Source organism: Barbus barbus, assembly GCF_936440315.1.
Source record: "Barbus barbus genome assembly, chromosome: 24".
In the NCBI taxonomy this organism is placed as follows: domain Eukaryota; kingdom Metazoa; phylum Chordata; class Actinopteri; order Cypriniformes; family Cyprinidae; genus Barbus; species Barbus barbus.
Window position 1 is genome coordinate 19,264,776 of NC_136752.1, and position 18,125 is coordinate 19,282,900.

General features: G+C 35.6%; 1 protein-coding gene across 2 annotated transcripts; it reads right to left on the reverse strand.

Annotated features, from left to right (window-relative positions):
* Positions 1–29: 29 nt before the first annotated feature.
* On the reverse strand, positions 30–9,705 carry hpcal1 (hippocalcin-like 1). 2 transcript variants are annotated; one of them, XM_079375724.1, is made up of 5 exons: positions 9,370–9,705; positions 3,450–3,868; positions 2,806–2,911; positions 2,181–2,331; positions 30–1,538 (listed from the first exon to the last, which is right to left on the reverse strand). In XM_079375724.1, exons 2-4 carry the CDS (start codon positions 3,825–3,827, stop codon positions 2,234–2,236), a joined length of 582 nt encoding a protein of 193 aa, XP_079231850.1. In that variant the 5' UTR covers positions 3,828–3,868; positions 9,370–9,705; the 3' UTR covers positions 30–1,538; positions 2,181–2,233. The 2 variants fall into 2 exon arrangements, with proteins under 2 accessions (XP_079231850.1, XP_079231849.1); XM_079375723.1 differs by having other exon boundaries at positions 30–1,450; positions 1,630–2,331.
* Positions 9,706–18,125: the final 8,420 nt, after the last annotated feature.

The following is an 18,125-nucleotide window of genomic DNA, read 5'->3' on the forward strand; positions in this document are numbered from 1 at the left end:
CTAGGAAGTTACTCAGATGAACACTTGTTGCCTATGAATCAGTGGTTTATTGAGAATTCATACACATACACTGTAAAGATGCAACATTTAGATTCACACTGATGCTTTGGCTTCACAAAAATATGGCTGGACATCCCATTCCCAGCTGCAATACAATTTTGTCTACCATCATTCCTTACAACACAATTAACACTATACAAAATTAGAAATGACTCATAAATCTTATATATATATATATATGTATCCAGTACGAGTATTAGTTTTGGCATTTCACTTCAACAGTCATTTTACAGAGAAAAAAAAAAAATATTAAGGGAGCACTGACATGCCACACATGCAAAAGAGCAAATTAAGAGCCAAGTGAAAGAATGTTTCTTTTAACAGAAAGAGCTTGAAGACACTATATTTGACATGAAGTGTTACTGTTACACTCCATGGAGCTACTTATCCATTAGCATCTGTACTGTTCATGTTGACACTGGATTGGTGAAAGGACAAATAGAAACTAACCACCTGTCTGCCATTCTATCTGCTCCATATGTCCACACAGACAACAGCGTTCAAATATTCATGAGCAGTCTAAAGGCTGTTGGCTGCTGTTTTTTCCTTCAGGGCAGAAATGATTGTGAAAAGTGTGACTGTCTGCTTACGTTACCTTGAAGAAGTTTCATTTAGAATTGAAAAAAAAACAAAGCCGAAAAATAACTATGCATGATTCAATAGCACTTTAATACAGATCATCAGTGTGTGCATTATAATTCGAATCATTCTGACCTGAGAAAAAAATCCAACCTTATTCTAGCATATTAGATTTAAAATTTAAATACTACGTTTGAACTCAAAATACAGTGGGCATTTATTGTTGTTCACAAGTTTGGTTTCAGTAAGACCTTTCAAATGGTTTGAAAACATCTTATGCTCACTAAAGCTGCATTTATTCGATCAAAATTACAGTAAAATAAGTCAGTGTGAAATATATATTTTTTTAATTAAAATTACAGTTTTCATTTTAATATATTTAAAAATATATCACCTGTGATGGCAAAGCTTAATTTTCAGTCTTCAGTGTCACATGATATTTCAAACCATGAAACGTGTTTGCTGCTCAAGAAACATCTTAATATTTTTATAGTAATATTTATAAAGCATGATACATTTTCTCAGGATTCTTTGATGTACACAAAAATTGAAAGAACAGCATTTATTTGAAATAGAAATCTAACAATTGTAACAAAGCAAGCATGTTTACTATCACTTTTGATCAATTTAACACATCCTTTCAGAATTAAAAAAAAAAATCTTACTGACACCAAACTGTTGGCATGGTCTGTTACACAGCTAAAGAAGCAATACTTCTTAGAACACAGACTGTCTGTCTCAAAATGATCATAATTGGCAGGACAGCAGGCCGCTCCGAATGCATCTAGACCAGTGGTTCCCAACCACGTTCCTGGAGGCCCCCCAACACTGCATGTTTTCCTTGTCTCCTCAAACACACCTGCTTCAGATCATCAGCTCATTAGTAGATTCTCCAAGACCTGAAATGGGTGTCAAACAAAGGAGAGATGCAAAATGTGCAGTGTTGGGGGGCCTCCAGGAACGTGGTCAGGAACCACTGTGCTAGACAACCTGATGTATAAAACCCAACTTTCAACCAAAGAACACCTAGTACAAATACTATGTTTAGAACATGCCAAAGCATGCAAATAGTGCTCTGGAGATATCTGAGATTGATTTTTGGAATGAATGCAAAACAAATGGAATATTTACAAGCAGAACTTCATCTTTTTGCCTAATAGCCAGTCTAGAAATTTGCACATGGTACTGACTATTCATTTACTGCTTTCAGTGGAATGCAAACAATTGTGAAAATATAATTCTTTTTAGGTCATCACTTAAAGACACTTTAAAGTCTTTTTTTTTATATTATAAAATGCAACCAAAAGGGTAAGTTTTAAATGATAAATATCTGTAAATACCTTAATTTTGCCAACTGATTTCAAGGGTTCTTTAAAATTCTGACCATTCCCAGACATTATGACAACTCAGCAATACCACTCCAAAAACAGGCTCAGAATACTGATGAAACAGGTTAACCCATTAACAGAAACTTTTTAAAGCAGGAACGATATATAAGTGTATCATTAATAACCCAAACAACTTCTCTAATTAAATCTTGCCTTTTCAGTGTGCATGGGAGTGGTTTCCTGTCAGCTGCATTTAAGATCTGTATTCATAACTGTCGAGAGGTGCTTTGGTCAGACTGCAGTAGTCTGACAATAGAAGGGTCACTCTTGGCACCTTTGATGAATTCCTCCAGAGACAGTCTACCTATAAATTTGAAAAAACAACAGCAAAAATGTTATTTCACCCATTTCCATGAGTGGTGCAAATATTGATGAAATACCCAGGAACTTAAATAAATCCTAAATATTGTTTTATCTGTGTGCCAGTGGTTGTCATGGACACTGAAAAATTATTTTCTAAATTAGTATTTCTGTCTTGTTTCCCAACATCTTTAAAACAAGAAAAATTTACTTGGAAGGCACAGTTATATAAGACATAAAACCATTATATTTGGCTTAATAAAAAACTATTTGGTAATTGGGTAAGAAAACTTTTTAAAAATTCTGACATATTTAACTATATATATATATATATATATATAGATATATATATATATATATATATATATATATGCATTTTTTTTTCCAAAGTGCAGTTTCTATGACATTTTGTTTGCTTCAACTTAAGAGTCTATATAAATATTAACTGTGAGTGGGAGATGGATCTCGAGAGGCATACCATCGTTGTCCGTATCCATCTGTCGGAATATCTTATCTGTGCGTTTCTCTGGTGTCGACTCGTCCTCAGGCATCTTCATCACAGATGACACCATTTTATAAATCGCCTGTGAAGATTAATGTAACTGTGTGTCAAACCATATGGTATTTTGCCGTCACATGCAAAGGCTTCAGTTTTCAATAGCAACAAGTTTGATAATGCTACGACTGCCAGTCAAAAGTTCCACAACGCAGCTGTCACTGTCACAGCTTCAATCAACACTTCATATCAGCGTAATCAATGCAAATGATCACCAGCTCGTTTCTCTGCCAGACACATTTAATGTCACTTTCAGATATTGTTTTACAACATGTCCTCGGTCGCAGGTGTAAAAGAGCCATCAATGTTATTAACATGGAGAGTCAACAGACCCTTTGAAGTAGCGAACAAAGCCTTTGTGTTTGGCCACCATTTGTGGCAAGACCATATGGCCTGTGGAACACTTGATTGAGGAGATCTGTTTATTCAGGAGGTCTGTATCACCAAACGTTAGACTGAGCCAATATTGATGTGGAACAAGCTGCTCTGAAAACAATGACTCGCCGGGTAAAATACAGAAATGCAAATGAAACCAAAAGGAGTGCAAGAACTAAAAAGTACCTCACCTGTACGATCTCCAGCATTTCAGCTCGGCTGATGTATCCGTTGCCGTCCAGATCGTACATGCTGAAGGCCCAGCGGAGCTTCTGCTCCAGGCCTCCGCGCGAGGTCACGCTCAGGGCGATAATGAACTCCCGAAAGTCGATGGTGGCGTCGCCGTTGGTGTCAAAGGTGCGGAAAACATGCTCCGCGAACTTTGAAGCGTCGCCGTAGGGGAAGAAATTGGCGTAGATCTTCTTGAATTCCTCTACCGTGAGGTGGCCAGATGGGCAGTCCTTCAGGAAGCCGCGGTACCACTCCTGCAACTCATGGTCTGTGAACTCTGTGTTCTCCCGCAGGTCATTGAGGACCTCGGGTCGCAACTTGCTGTTCTGTTTACCCATGACGAAACTCTCTCAGACGGTTCCCAGATCCTCTCTGTTCCCTGTCAGCACAAACACAAAGAAAATGTATCTACTTAGCTATTTTGAACCCTAAATTAGCCTCTTTTATTCTTTCAACACAAGTCAGAATAAAGAGATCCACGTTTCCTCTGCCAGATGTAGGTTTCGGAATAATGGAAAACGTGTTACCCTTCCAAACACAGGGAGTGGATCGTGGTATCCATGGAAACCAATTAATACCTTGTTAAGGTGAGAATTTATTGACTCCTTCACAGTGGGGTAAAGGGGAGAGGACACTAAGCAGCATTCAGGGAGGCTAAAATGAGGGCATAACTGTCACCAGACCCCCTTAGCAACAATCAAGTCGGCGTGGGTTACCAGGGAGATGATGAAGAGATGTGCTTTTTGCATGTGTGTGGGTAATTTGGAACGGTTGGTGTGGCTTACTGTACATGAGCCTGTGCTCGCGGCATTAAGAGGGGGCAGAGTGTGAGGCACTGCTCGTTCTAATTAAACAAATCATATAAAGACCATATAAACGGTGAGGTGGCAGGGATGGGAAATTTAACGATAGGTTATGTAAGCTCGCTCTTTTTACTACAGACTCTTTCTCCACTCTTCAGTTTATCTCTTCATATTCCTTTCTGAATCTGACTTGTTTACAGTTTAGTTCAGTGATTTTTTTGTTCAGATCGGTAACACTTTATTTTAAGGTGTCCTTGTTACATGTACTTACTATTATAATAACAATAAATTATGCATAATTATATGCAAGTAACCCTAAGCAAACCCTAATCCTAACCCTAACCATATAGTAAGTACATGTAGTTAATTAATATTACTCAGTACTTAAATGTATAATTACACTGTAATAAGGACACCTTAAAATAAAGTGTAACCTCCGGATCTAATTTTTTTTTTTTAAATACATTAAAAATGCAACTCATTCAAACAATGACTTGAATACATTTCTTCTACGATCTTTAATTTCTGTATTAAAATTAATTTTGATGAGGGGACATAAAGTAAAAATGTCAGGATGACCCATCTGTCCTGAGATAAGGGCAATAAATTCTTAAAAAGAAAAGCTTTTTAGGTAGTTTGACAATTTTTTATATCTTAAAAAACATCCAAAATATAAAACAAGACAGGAAATTATATCATAGCAAGGACCCTTGCAGAACAAAGTCATAGTTCAGGTTGTAAATGTCACGTGGTCCAACCGTGAAAAAAGTATTATTAATGATATTTGTAAATAAATAAAATTACATGATAAAATTTTACATTTAAACTTTTTACTTGTGGGTTACATTACATCACATTTTATAATTTATATTTTCAAAACCATATAACCAACATAAATACAAATAGTATATCTTTAAGAATTCTGCTCTTAGTTATTAAAAATATCTTAGTTATGAAAAATATAATTGGCCACTATCAGACCTGTGTAAACAGAAGGCCATTACTATGGCCAGACTGTGCATATTTCTATTTGGAAAAAATATATCTTCATGCAAGCATCTTTCCTTCCAGTGAATCAGGATGTCCTACTTTAGCCTACAAGCTCCTGGTTTCAAGACTGCAGGGTGGCAAGTGAGATCATGGCTCATCATAGATATAAATTGGTGTTCCTGTGACTAAAATACCTTCTGCCATCTATCTCGTGCTGCATCCACAGAGCAACACTGCAACAGATTTTTTTTCCTAAATAAAAACGTCATGGGTTACTGAGTTATATGACCTAAAAACCTCAAAGCTACCGCAAAAATCTATTTATTTCTGCTATTTATTTTGGTTAAAGTTACACTTTCTTAAGGAGGAACTAACTCAGTACGTTCTAAGAGAAATGGATTTTCTAGGTATTTAGACTTGATTCTCTAGACATGTCCACTTCTTCAGAAAATGGTTTTGCTCCATTTGCTTAGTTTGTCAGGGCTATCAAAATAGTGGCTCCTCCCTTGGCTCGAGTCACATGGGTGAAGCTACTGGCCTGGCAGCACGCAGGCAAACAGACATAAACATGGGCGTAGCTTGCTGCTCCCTCCCTCTTTTCCCTCAGACACTCACCAAGCCACAAGAAACCCAGAACTTTCCATCTGAAGGGGGAAAAAAGTAAGCTCATGCTGCTGTCAAATGGAACAAATGTGAAAAAGTAGGGTCCCCACAGGCCCTGATCCAGCAGAAATAACAACATCACAGGGGGCACATATATAGAGCTGAGAATCAGGCCCACATATTTATTCTCTGTGAAGAGGAACCAAAATGAAAGACATGATGAGAGGAGTGAGGAGTCGAACACAGCCCTAATTTTCCAAATGGTTGCAAAGTCCCTTGCAAAAATATTGAATCAGAACAGCGAAGTGTGAGACACATCTTCTCAAATGAATTGTGGGTGGAGAGCAGATGGTATATTACTTTATGCTCCAGTACCTCATGGCTCAGAAGCATCCTCTGCCACTCAAGTCACAAACCATAATGCTTTACAGGTGGTTTCACAACTGGCGTCTTTCTATAAATGATACAAGTGGCACTTACACACCCTAAAGAAAACTGGGGAAACCATATAGCTTCTTATGTCAGCATCCCAAAGAATGACCTCGTGTTTCTTAAGGGGATAGATCAGCCAAAAATTTTACATTCTGCCATCATTCAAATATTTTCATGTCAGTCATTTTAAACCTATATGACTTTCATGGAACACAAAAGAAGAAACTTAAGCATTTACTGGTCAATTTTCATTAAATTACAAAGAATGGGACCTGGAGCCTTAAAGTATCCTAAAAATAGTTTATATGGAAATCTTCTGAAATCCTATGATATAGCTGTGTGTGAGGAATAGACAAAAATGTTATCTCATTTCTTTTTCACTAATAGTCTTAACATAGAGGACCAGTCAGTTTAGCCGTACTCAAGAACCGGATCAGATTGATTCGTTCAGATTAGTTTTACGAACCAAATAAACATTCAATGAAAAAAATCCAACTCAAAAGAATATTTTGTTCTTGAATAGACATGAAATTTAATCCTTTCGCTCGTTATTCACTGATAATCTTAACAAAGTGAACTAGTCAACTGAGAACTTGAGAACTGTACAAACGATTCATTCTAATTGGTCTAGTGAACCAATAAAACTGATTTATTGAAAAGATCCAACTCACAGGAATAATTTGCTCACAAATAGACTGAAACCTAATCTTTTCACTTGTTGTTCACAGACAGTCTTAACATAAATAAGCAGTCAATTTGAGTTTAATGTGAGATCTGAATCACAGGGATTGGTTCAAAATTTTGTGAACCAAATAAATATTAAAATTTATTATAATATTTGATATATATATATATTATTCACAAATCAGGCATCGTCAGTTCATCATGATATCATCACTTACAGTAAACTGAAGCTGTTTCTCACAAAGATATTGCAAAGCTTCAGAAAATGCATTAGTCATATGGACCGCTTTTATGATACTTTTATTAGGTTTCAGCTTTCTTTTTAAAGCTTGAAAGCTCCGGTTACCATTTATTTGAACAGCATGGAAAGAAATTGCTGGTACATTCTTCAGTACACTTTTTCCATGGAGGAAGGAAAGTTATACAGGTTTGGAAAGCCCTCAGAGGGAGAGTGAAATCATGACAGCAATTTCATTTTTTGGGTGAACTATCTCTTTAAGGGTGAAAATAGGTTTGGAAATGTCAATCAATGTATGGAAAAAAACAAATATATACATTTCAGCCAATCTTGTGAGTATTTCAATGTTATTTCATTTACTTAAACTGTCTGTCCAGATGAATACATTTGTATCCGTTAGTTTAACATATTTTCTCTGTTTATCCTAAATGCCAGTTTCTATTACACTGACCCCTGTTGCACTTTCTTCTCACCAAATATTTTACCCTTGCCTGCCATGCCTCTAAAGGGAATATTCTGTCACTGTAATTCACAAAACATTCCTCTGTGATTTCCACACAAGACCTAGTTTCCAGTTTCACTCTCAGTAGCCTTGGTTGCACAAACTTTTCTTTGTTACCCTCCTTCCTCTCATTAGAATAGCCCCCTCTAAGCTGCCACTCTGGCAAACGTGAATGTTGTGTCTCACCACCAGATTCCACACACTCACGTGAAATGTATTTTTTCACAGAGCAGTGCGAAAAGCTATACAGTGCAACTATTGCCCTTAATTTATTTCCAGATAACAGCTTTCATTAATTACACTCCATTCAAATCAAACAAAAATATGAGCCAGGTTGCCATGTGCATGGATGAGATAGCCTGACGTGTCTAGAATTAGACGTTACCTGGAAAGTGAGGGACACACTTTGTACACATCAGTGCAATTGAGCATGTAGTTGTACAGTATTCATCTTTGACCCATCATGCATAAAACATCAACTCAATTAACTGTTTGTGTATGTGTGTGTGTGTGTGTGTGTTGGTGTGAGGCTCATTAAGCCTTCTATTCCCCAATGTGGCCTAACAAAAATGCACCCTGACAGGTGTCAAAAGATCAGTAGAACAGAAAACCCAGTTTTTCTGCTGCTCTGGTGGACCGTAAAATCACAGGAAACCAAACAATCCGCTTGTACCCTCGTTTGAGAATTCAGGGTATTTTTCCTCAAAATAGCTTGTCGCTAACTGGAATGATGTCAAGAGGTCATCCAATACATTTCCCATCCAGGATAAATTTCCCCAAAACAGTTTTACACATTTTGCTGGTATTTACCAGATTTAGACTAGAACTAGAGATGGAAATGGAAATTTTGACAGCGGTTCCAGATTGTTCTGACACTGATGGCAGGCTGGAAGGTATGCCACTGAGATGATTGCAAGGCATCATGGAGAGACTTGATTGGAAAAGTGGGAAATCGACCTCTTACTCCTGCTGTGAAGATCATGCTGTGACCCACAAGGTGATCATAATACAGATGAAATTAAGAATACAAATGGCAAGTGAATTGGAAGAATAACCTATTGTTATCAGACCATCTTCAGACTACCATTGAAAAGCTGTACTGCAAATATTAATATAATATAAGGGAACTATCACAAGCAGTGTAACTATAATTATACACTCGGTTATATATAGTAAGTAACAATGTATTCTTATATAAGTAATTTTCTTCAGTAGATAAGCGAGGAAATCAAATGATTTAATATATCAAATTAATGCGAAGGGTTAAATAGAGTCACTTAGCATCATAAGGTCAGTTTTCCTGGGCATTAAAAACAGCCCCTGGTTACATTCATGGATACTTATGGCGACCTGGCCATAAACTAAAAAATAAATAAATGAATAAAAAATAATTACATTTCTCCAACCTAGAAATACAAAAGTAACCTCACGTTCCATTGCCAAAACCATCGAAGATTGCTCAAATTTGACATGAAACTAGTATTTAGCCTAAACTTTATTCTTTTAGGTGCCATAAAAAGCTGTGTATTGATTCTCATGGACCGCTATCATACAAATGATGGGTTACAAACAGCGGCATATGTTGTTGAAAAAAATATATTAGAGGCTTAAAACAAACATCAACTTACCTTTAAGAAAATTGTAAGAGTTGATATGTCCCCCCAATTTGTCAGCTGTAGCCTTGGTCCGTCGGGTCCTGAAGGAGTGCCCTCACAAAACTTTCAACATTTTCGCTGCATGAAAAAACTAACAGAAGCTTGCATATACAAACAAAAATACTAAATAAGCTATGTTTACACGTACCGGTCGATCTTGTAGACTAAAAGTTGGAATGTTGTTGAAATAAAAGCGAAGTGAAAAAGTTATAAATTGCAGAATATTCTACAGACTCCATAACATCTCAAAGGCGCACTTGAAACCTCATCATTGAGCGAGACCTGACACCACACACACAGCTCCGCTCCGCAGTCAATGGACGAGACCACCACTAGACTGTAGGGGGGACTCGTGGATCTGAGAAAGGGATGTCGGTATCATATTTGAGAACATTTCACATTCTAAACTCATGTTTTAAGTTGCGATATGGTTGAAGGCAAATAATTAATCATTTCTGTGCACACGCAGCGATCTAGTGAGAGCAAAACACTGTGCTACTCTTTGGACGAGTCCGTACACATCGAAGTAGAGCAGACAGCAATATACTGTAAAAAAGAACAGTTCGCTAGCGGAAAAGAAAGCTCGTACTTGTCTGCAGCTGGATACTGGGGATACTGTTGCATCCCATCCTCATCCCCCTCAATTCTCTTGTAAAACTTGCTTTTTGTCTTTAAAGATTTTCTCTTTTCTTGATTACAAGAATTTCATATCTAAAACATAGGAAGCCTAATAGCTAAAATGTAAGTATAGGTTATTTACAGGTAGGGTTCATTAAATAACGAGGCTATTAATCTAACCTAATAAAACCATGAAAAAAAAAAAAAAAACATTTCATGTTAAATAAGTTTTTGTTGAAAATTAAGTACTATTGTGGCGACTTTGTAGTTTTTCTTTTATTTATTTATAATTAATATTCAATCACTGCTACCTTAGTAACTAATGCCGCAATTTGCCCCACATAACATCACCCTGTATTAAATATGTATTTATATTTTAATATTCAGTTCTGATGTCTTACATATTTTAATACTTCAAATTGACCATCTGAATAACATTCTTTCTCATGGTTCCAAAATTATGTTTATATTTTACAAAATTCTAGCGCTCATAGGTTTGAGATGGAAAACGCTGATGGAAATATGTTCGATATCTCCACCAGGGGGCAGCAGCTGTTGTCTTGTAATTTCTCTTGTAGCCAAAAGTGTACACAGCTTGTCATAGGCCTATTTCAATATTAGCCTACTGTATATTCCTGTATATGTAAAACAGTCTATTTTTTTCACAACATTCTGATCCAAAACAGATGTTATCCCAACTCTAGGCCTATATGCAATTTATGTCCTCTCCTAAAATTCATGTGGTGATTTTGAAATGCAATGTGATTCATACTTCATTGATAAGGGCTTGTTGACCTAAAAGACCCTTTCATCTTATTTTTTATTATTTTAAAAACAACCCATCTTTCCCAAACAGAAAAACACTCATGATCTGTAATCTATGACTGTACAAATGACCTTTACTCTTGTTATGGAATAACAAGATATTGTATTGTAATTGCATGAATCAGCTATGAGTCTACGCAATTAAAACTTCTTTTATGTTTTTATAATATTTGTTTTTATAAACATTTATATTTCCCAGCTGAATGGACCCCAGACCCATAAACTACTTCACATGTTTAAACACTGAGCTCAAAAAACAAACAGCTAATGTTGACAGATATAAATGTACCTCAGACACATAGGGACCATGGACTTTATGGTCACTCCATGGAAGCGTGCTGATATTTCCATACCATTTTGACTCTAGACTTCTTTTCTGCTGAAACACAGTTTGCATAAAGTGAAATACAGCAAAATTATACACATAAAATTAACAGATTGTTTTTAGATTAAACATAAAGCTATCTATCTATCTATCTATCTATCTATCTATCTATCTATCTATCTATCTATCTATCTATCTATCTATCTGTCTATCTGTCTATCTGTCTGTCTGTCTGTCTGTCTGTCTATGTATCTATCTGTCTATCTATCTATCTATCTATCTATCTATCTATCTATCTATCTATCTATCTATCTGTCTATCTGTCTATCTGTCTATCTGTCTGTCTGTCTGTCTGTCTGTCTGTCTGTCTGTCTGTCTGTCTGACTATCATTAATGAAATATTAGTCTCAAGTCTCATTTATTTATAAAGCCCTTTATGCTACTTTGTAGGCCAAAGGACTGAACATCCAAGAGATTGTAAAATAAAATAAAATAACAATACATAAAATGCATAACATACAATGGCAAGGTCAAGAATTAAAAGCGACAGAATAAAGATACGTTTTGACACGAGATTTAAAAACCGCAACTGAGGATGCAGACCTTACATCAGGGGGAAGTGCATTCCACAGTCTAGGACCAACAACTGAAAAAGCTCGATCCCCTTTTGTTTTTACAGTTTTTCTCCATTGGTTTGGCTCATTTCTTGAAACAGAAATTACATTCTCAAAATAACATGGACAAACCTCCAAACCTCTTGGCAAATGTTCACAACAGAATGGCATTTCTCATTCATTTTATCAAATGGCAAATGCCTTAGTACATGTCTCAATTGTCTCAGTGCATCTTTGCAAATGATTAAGTACAAGTAGCCTACAGTTATACAGTTAGCCCACATTTAGCACATTTTCCAAATGAATAGATGTTGTAGATCTAAACTGATTAGTTGATTCTCAGTCTAATGATCATTCTCTCCAAAACTTGTCAGCATGATTTCATTGTATAAGTACTCGCATGCACAACTGTCTGTTCAATTGTCAAAATTGGTCAAGAACATAATACCATGAATACCATATATGAATTTCTTTGAATATTTGATAAATTGATGACAGTCATTTACAGTCAGGTGAAACTAGACTAACGAAGGGGGAGTGTCACACACAGGTGTTTTCCCTGATCGTGTGCTGCCATTTCTGAAAATGGTGTGGCCACTCACATCCCCAGTCTTGGCCCATACAACACACACACGCTCCTCATCTTCTTGGATCGCCTTTATACCGATTTTATCCCTGAAAATGATAGAGGTCTCATAGGGCCTCACCTACCCATTTATGTAATTGTGTGGGACAATGTCAATTTCCACCATAGACCACTCATTAGGGGCTGGTTTGCAACGCATCCAAGGATGGTCATGGAGTTCCTACCACCTTACTCTCCTTTCCTCAATCCGATAGAGGAGTTTTTCTCTGCTTGGAGGTGGAGAGTGTATGAGCATCATGCTCAGGATCAGCCGTCCCTGCTCCATGCTATGGACGCAGCGTGTGACGACATTACAGGAGGTCAATGCAGGGGATGGTTGCGGCATGCACGCCGTTTCTTCCCTCGTTGCATCGCAAGAGAAAGTATCCGCTGTGATGTGGACGAGAATCTGTGGCCAGACGGACAACAGCGTGTAAATAATCAGGAGGGTGAAGACAGTGGACAAGAGCGGGAGAATGAGTACAGCGACCACTGAATAAGTCCTTGTTTTTTGATTTTGTGTTTATACAATTTATTACTGTAATGTACATTTTTCTTTTTACATATGAAACTTTCTTTGCGTGTGAATAAAAAATGGTTATAATTTCCTTGGTAGTGTGAGTGCAATCTGTGATGTCAAACCTTGGAGGCTACTCTTTTCTGTTGTATATTGTTGGTCCTCTGCCATAGTGACAAAACATCTAAACATTTTGTATGGCAGTACTCACACAATGCCAAAGGGACGATGCATTTTGGGGGCACTGACTATTCAGATTAGAAAGAAATGTAGTTTTGACACATGAGTGAACTGTTTTAGGAGAGATATGAGCTTTTGCAAGTGAACCATGTTGTTGTGATCAACCATCCAGGTTTATTTTGACAAAAGCACCAAGAATGATGAGAATGTCCGATCTGTGTCGAGAAAGGAGCCAAAGCTATTGAGAAGGATCTTTGCCATTTTGGAGACACTGACTGTTTAAATGAGAAAGGGATTTAGATTGAAGCCTGAGTGAACAGTTTTGGAAGAGATATGAGCTTTTGCAGGTGAGCTATAGTGTTGTGCTAAACTGTAAGAGTGTTTTGCCAAATGATCTTAGAGTTTTGAGAATGTAATTTCTGTTTCAAGAAATGAGCCAAACCAATGGAGAAAAACTGTAAGCGAGTTCTCGTTACAAACAATTGAAGACAATTGGAGTACCTTTGTGCTCTGCAAGAGTTCATACGCACCAAAACCTTAATATATTCCAGGGCCAAATCGTGCACAGCTTTATAAACGTACAACAAAACCTTGTACTGAATTCGCTGTTTCACAGGAAGCCAATTAAGTCTTTCTAGAACTGGAGTAATATGCTCCCTTTTCCTGACACCAGTAAGGAGCCTTGCGGCAGCATTTTGTACCATCTGCAGCTTCGAAATAAGAGATTGACTGATAACAACATAAAGAGCATTACAATAATCCAAACGAGAAGTGATGAATGCATGAATCACTTTTTCTAAGTCTGGAACACACAGAAAAGACTTCATTTTCGCAATTGTCCGTAATTGGTAGTAGCAATTTTTTACCACATTTTTGACCTGATGATCGAACATAAGAGCACAGTCAAAAATTACCCCTAAATTTCTTATTTTGAGTTGAACATATGTTTCCCAAGAGCCAAGAAAGCCCCCTAAGTCCCTGTCGTCATTGTTTGTCCCGAAAACCAAAACTTCCGATTTGCTGGCATTCAACTTCAGGCCATTTTGCTCTAGCCAGGTAATCACCTCCTGTAGACATAGTACCAAGGATTGATTAGTGCTTGGGACTCCAGCACTGATCGGTAAATATATCTGAATATCATCTGCATATAAATATCATCTGCATATCATCTGCATATAAATGGTATGAAATACCATGTTTCTTATATTAAATACTTGAAGCAAATCAATATAAGATCTATAATCAGTTAAATATATCTTATAACACATACCAATTAGTATTGCAAACTATTAAAAAATTGTGAAATATTTTGTTGAGAATTTAGATTTTAATTAATTTAAAAAAATAAACAAAACAAATATGCCAAATCTTCATGTGGTGGCATGAAAATCATACCACTCTGTTCTGCATTGTAAAGTCCAGCTTTAAGATTTAATTTTAGGATATGATGTGAAGTTTAACTACAAAACAAAGAGTACATGCTGGTTGTTGGGGTTGAGATGATTGATTTTTGTCTGTTGATTTGGCATAAAATCAACCACCCAATCAGACTGCAAGAAAATGTCTACTCCCTCAAACATATCTAACTTTTTTCTAGAAAATATTTGCATTATTTGTACATACTATTACGTAGAAATTGTTAAGAAAAGTAAGATTTTGTTTAATTTTGTCAAATATACAATGTAGTTCAAAAGAAGTCAAATCTAAATGAAAGTCTTTTTTTTATCAGGTTTGCCATTAACTCTATATATATATATATATATATATATATAAGGGCTGGATAAGGCTGGAGTTAGTTTTAAATTAATAAACAACATTAATGCTCTTAAAAATAGAAAACAAAATACTGAAAAAGAGGATTTCATACCATCTGTTGTCGTCTGTGCATCTTCCACAGTTTAAATGCACAAAGGTACATTCTTCCTTAAATTACGATATAGTGTGGATGCAGTGTTGGGTGTCACGTGTGTTAGACATGCCATGCATGTTGAGTGAAGTACACGTATCTATAGTATAGCATATCCATCGTATTAAGCAATTCCCACTCCCATTATGAGGTCTCATAGAAGGCCTGCTGACTGAATGTTCTGAGCTAAACCAAAGTATCTACATTGAGAATGAATGGTTTCAAGCATCATTGCAATAGTTTTAAAATCTAGCAAAATAAAATTCACTATATCAGTCACAACTGTCATAGTGCAACTGAAAGTTCACGTATCTAGTATCAAGACAACAGAAACGTTTCACATTTAATTTAATTAAAGGACTCTGACTGCAGTAAAATATGGCAGGACAGGACACAATATCAGCACAGAAACATTTTGTTCAGTAAGAGGATCCATCGCATTATCAACTCGAAAAGGTAAGAAACTTGCCTCCTAAGACAAAAGATAAGCTCATCAATGCAAGAACGAAGGTTGGATCCAACTCAAATGTCCTGATCAAAGTCCATGCATCATGTACATGAACGTGTGAACATGTGAATGTGTCTCCTAAAAATGTGTGCATGCTATTATAAAGTCTAAGAGTCTTTAAGAATATGTCATATTTATTATTTACACTTATTTGTGAATAAATATGAAAATTAAGTGTTTAATTTTTAAACTATATTAAACTCATATAAATACGCTTTCATGATTTTTTTTTAGATGTTTGCTATTTCAGTTTACTATAATAATTTTTTACATTACATTAAACATGATTCTTTGTCTTTTTAATATACAGTATATTGCACAATATATGGCATCCTAGAACTGTTCAAGCTCAAAACCTTATCTGAAACTTCCTGTAATCAGAGTAAGTGTTGATAAAGTTGTGTATTGCAAACCTCAAATGCTTCTCAGGCAATACACTGTACATTATGAACAAATACTTAGCATTTTGTGTTTTTACTCCAGCAATGCAAGCACGGTACAGTTGATTTAGCATTTACAATATGATAGACCAATACAACAGTCCCAAATGATTAAAATTATAAATTAAATAAAGAAAATACTTAATGTTATTGTTATTATTTTATTGTATTATTATCATCAATATTAATAATAATTAATAATGATATATACCTTAATAAAATGACAAAGTCACCCATGTAAACTTTCACAAAAGGGCTTTTATTTGTGGTCTTTGATTAAATAACAGTTATCTTGCAGGAGTTGCGCAACTGTCTGTGTTTGATAATGTCATTACAAATCTTTCTTGTACAGTATACTGTATTGAGGTCAGGTTCACACATTTGTCCACCAGCTATGAATGATGTCTGGCGCAGAGACCTGACTGATAAAAGTGTGTAGAATTAATAACCATGTTAATGAGGGAATGAGCATGTCAGTGTCTGTGTGCGTGCTTGCATACATGCCTCTATGTATGGATATGTGCAATATAATGTACCACTCACATCAGCAAAAAATCAAGGTTTCACTATACGTTGGTGATTGATGATAACAGTAATCTGGGTTAACAAAATGATGATTCATGACTGTTTTAAAGATCGCTGATCAAGAGTAATGCTGAAATAAAATAAAATTCCCTATTCATATATAAGAATGTTTGACACAATTGTTAAAGGTCCTTTTAATTTCCTCAGCACTATAATTAGAAAAAGACATCTTCATGCAACAGTTTTTTATCCATTTTAGCACTAAATTTCAGGGGAAAATATATTCTAAACCAACATAGGTACAATATAAGATGAAATATTCTACACTGTAAGAAAAAATCATAGAAAACTTGTCTTGGCTGAAAATTACCAGTATCTTTTTTGTTGAGTTGAATTTCCTTCAACCCTTAAACAAAACATAAAGCAAAGCATTATACAGACTAAAAGTAACCTATCAAGTCCTAAAAGAACATTAAGAGTGGATTCTACAAGAAACATCAGGATCCCAATGTGGCATAGTGGCATAAGCCATGTAATGCGAAGGAATAGTCAGCTTTCATTTTCATTATTTTATATATATATATATATATATATATATATATATATATATATATATATATATATATATATATATATATATATATGTATATATATATATATATATATATATTACATATGATTTTTCTTTATTTTTGTAAAAGCACTATGAGAAAAAAATGCAATCAGTCCACTTCTCTTCTCTTCATTTTACGTAAGATAGAAAAGACAAGTCAATATCTGAACCTTGATATGTCAGTGGACTTTTAAACAAGTATTCATGGTAAAACAGGGTTGCTGTGTGCTCTCCTTTTCCAACTAAAAGACTGGCCAAAAAAAGTATATTTTTATACAAACTGTTAGCTGCCTTAATAGAGAAAACGTTACTGTATCTTCTCAGGGTTATTAGGGTTGAGCCTTGACTGGAGACTCTCAAACAGTGCATGATTAGTTCCAGGTCATAGAAGACATACTACAAGACAAACTTAATATAAATCAATAACAATTTGATCAGTGCAACACATTCATTAATTCATACAATTTCTCTTTTTTTAACAAACATTACAGGGAAAATCCCGCATAATATATCACAATAGCTGGTGATGCTTATAAGGATGTTCAGGAACCAATTCTAGAACATTCTGCTTGAATAGCTTTCCATAAATCAAAAAATAAATGCCTTTGATAAATAACTTTCTGTGTATCCAAGAAGACTTGCCAGGACAAACGTGATTGGTATTAAATCTACAACACAAAATACGCAGTTAGTGGATAAAGTAAATGGGACAAAAGGGCAGAAGGTTTAATCATTTATTCCAGTATCAGTTTATGTCTGATTGCCAATACCCTTGGCAAAATAAAATGCAGTCAAACAAATATGTCGGTTCCAAAATTAGTTATATGACCTCATCTGGTTTGGTCGATAATGTCCTACTTAGCAATATCATAAGAAGGCATAAAAGAAAGACAGGCTTCCTGTCGTCACATAATATCACAAGAGGAGCCAGAAGGAAGTTGTCGAGATGTTACCAATATAAAAGTTTGGTTAAAATAATTAATTAAATTAACTACTCCAAATTTACAAATATAATCATTTTGCTTTTTTTTCT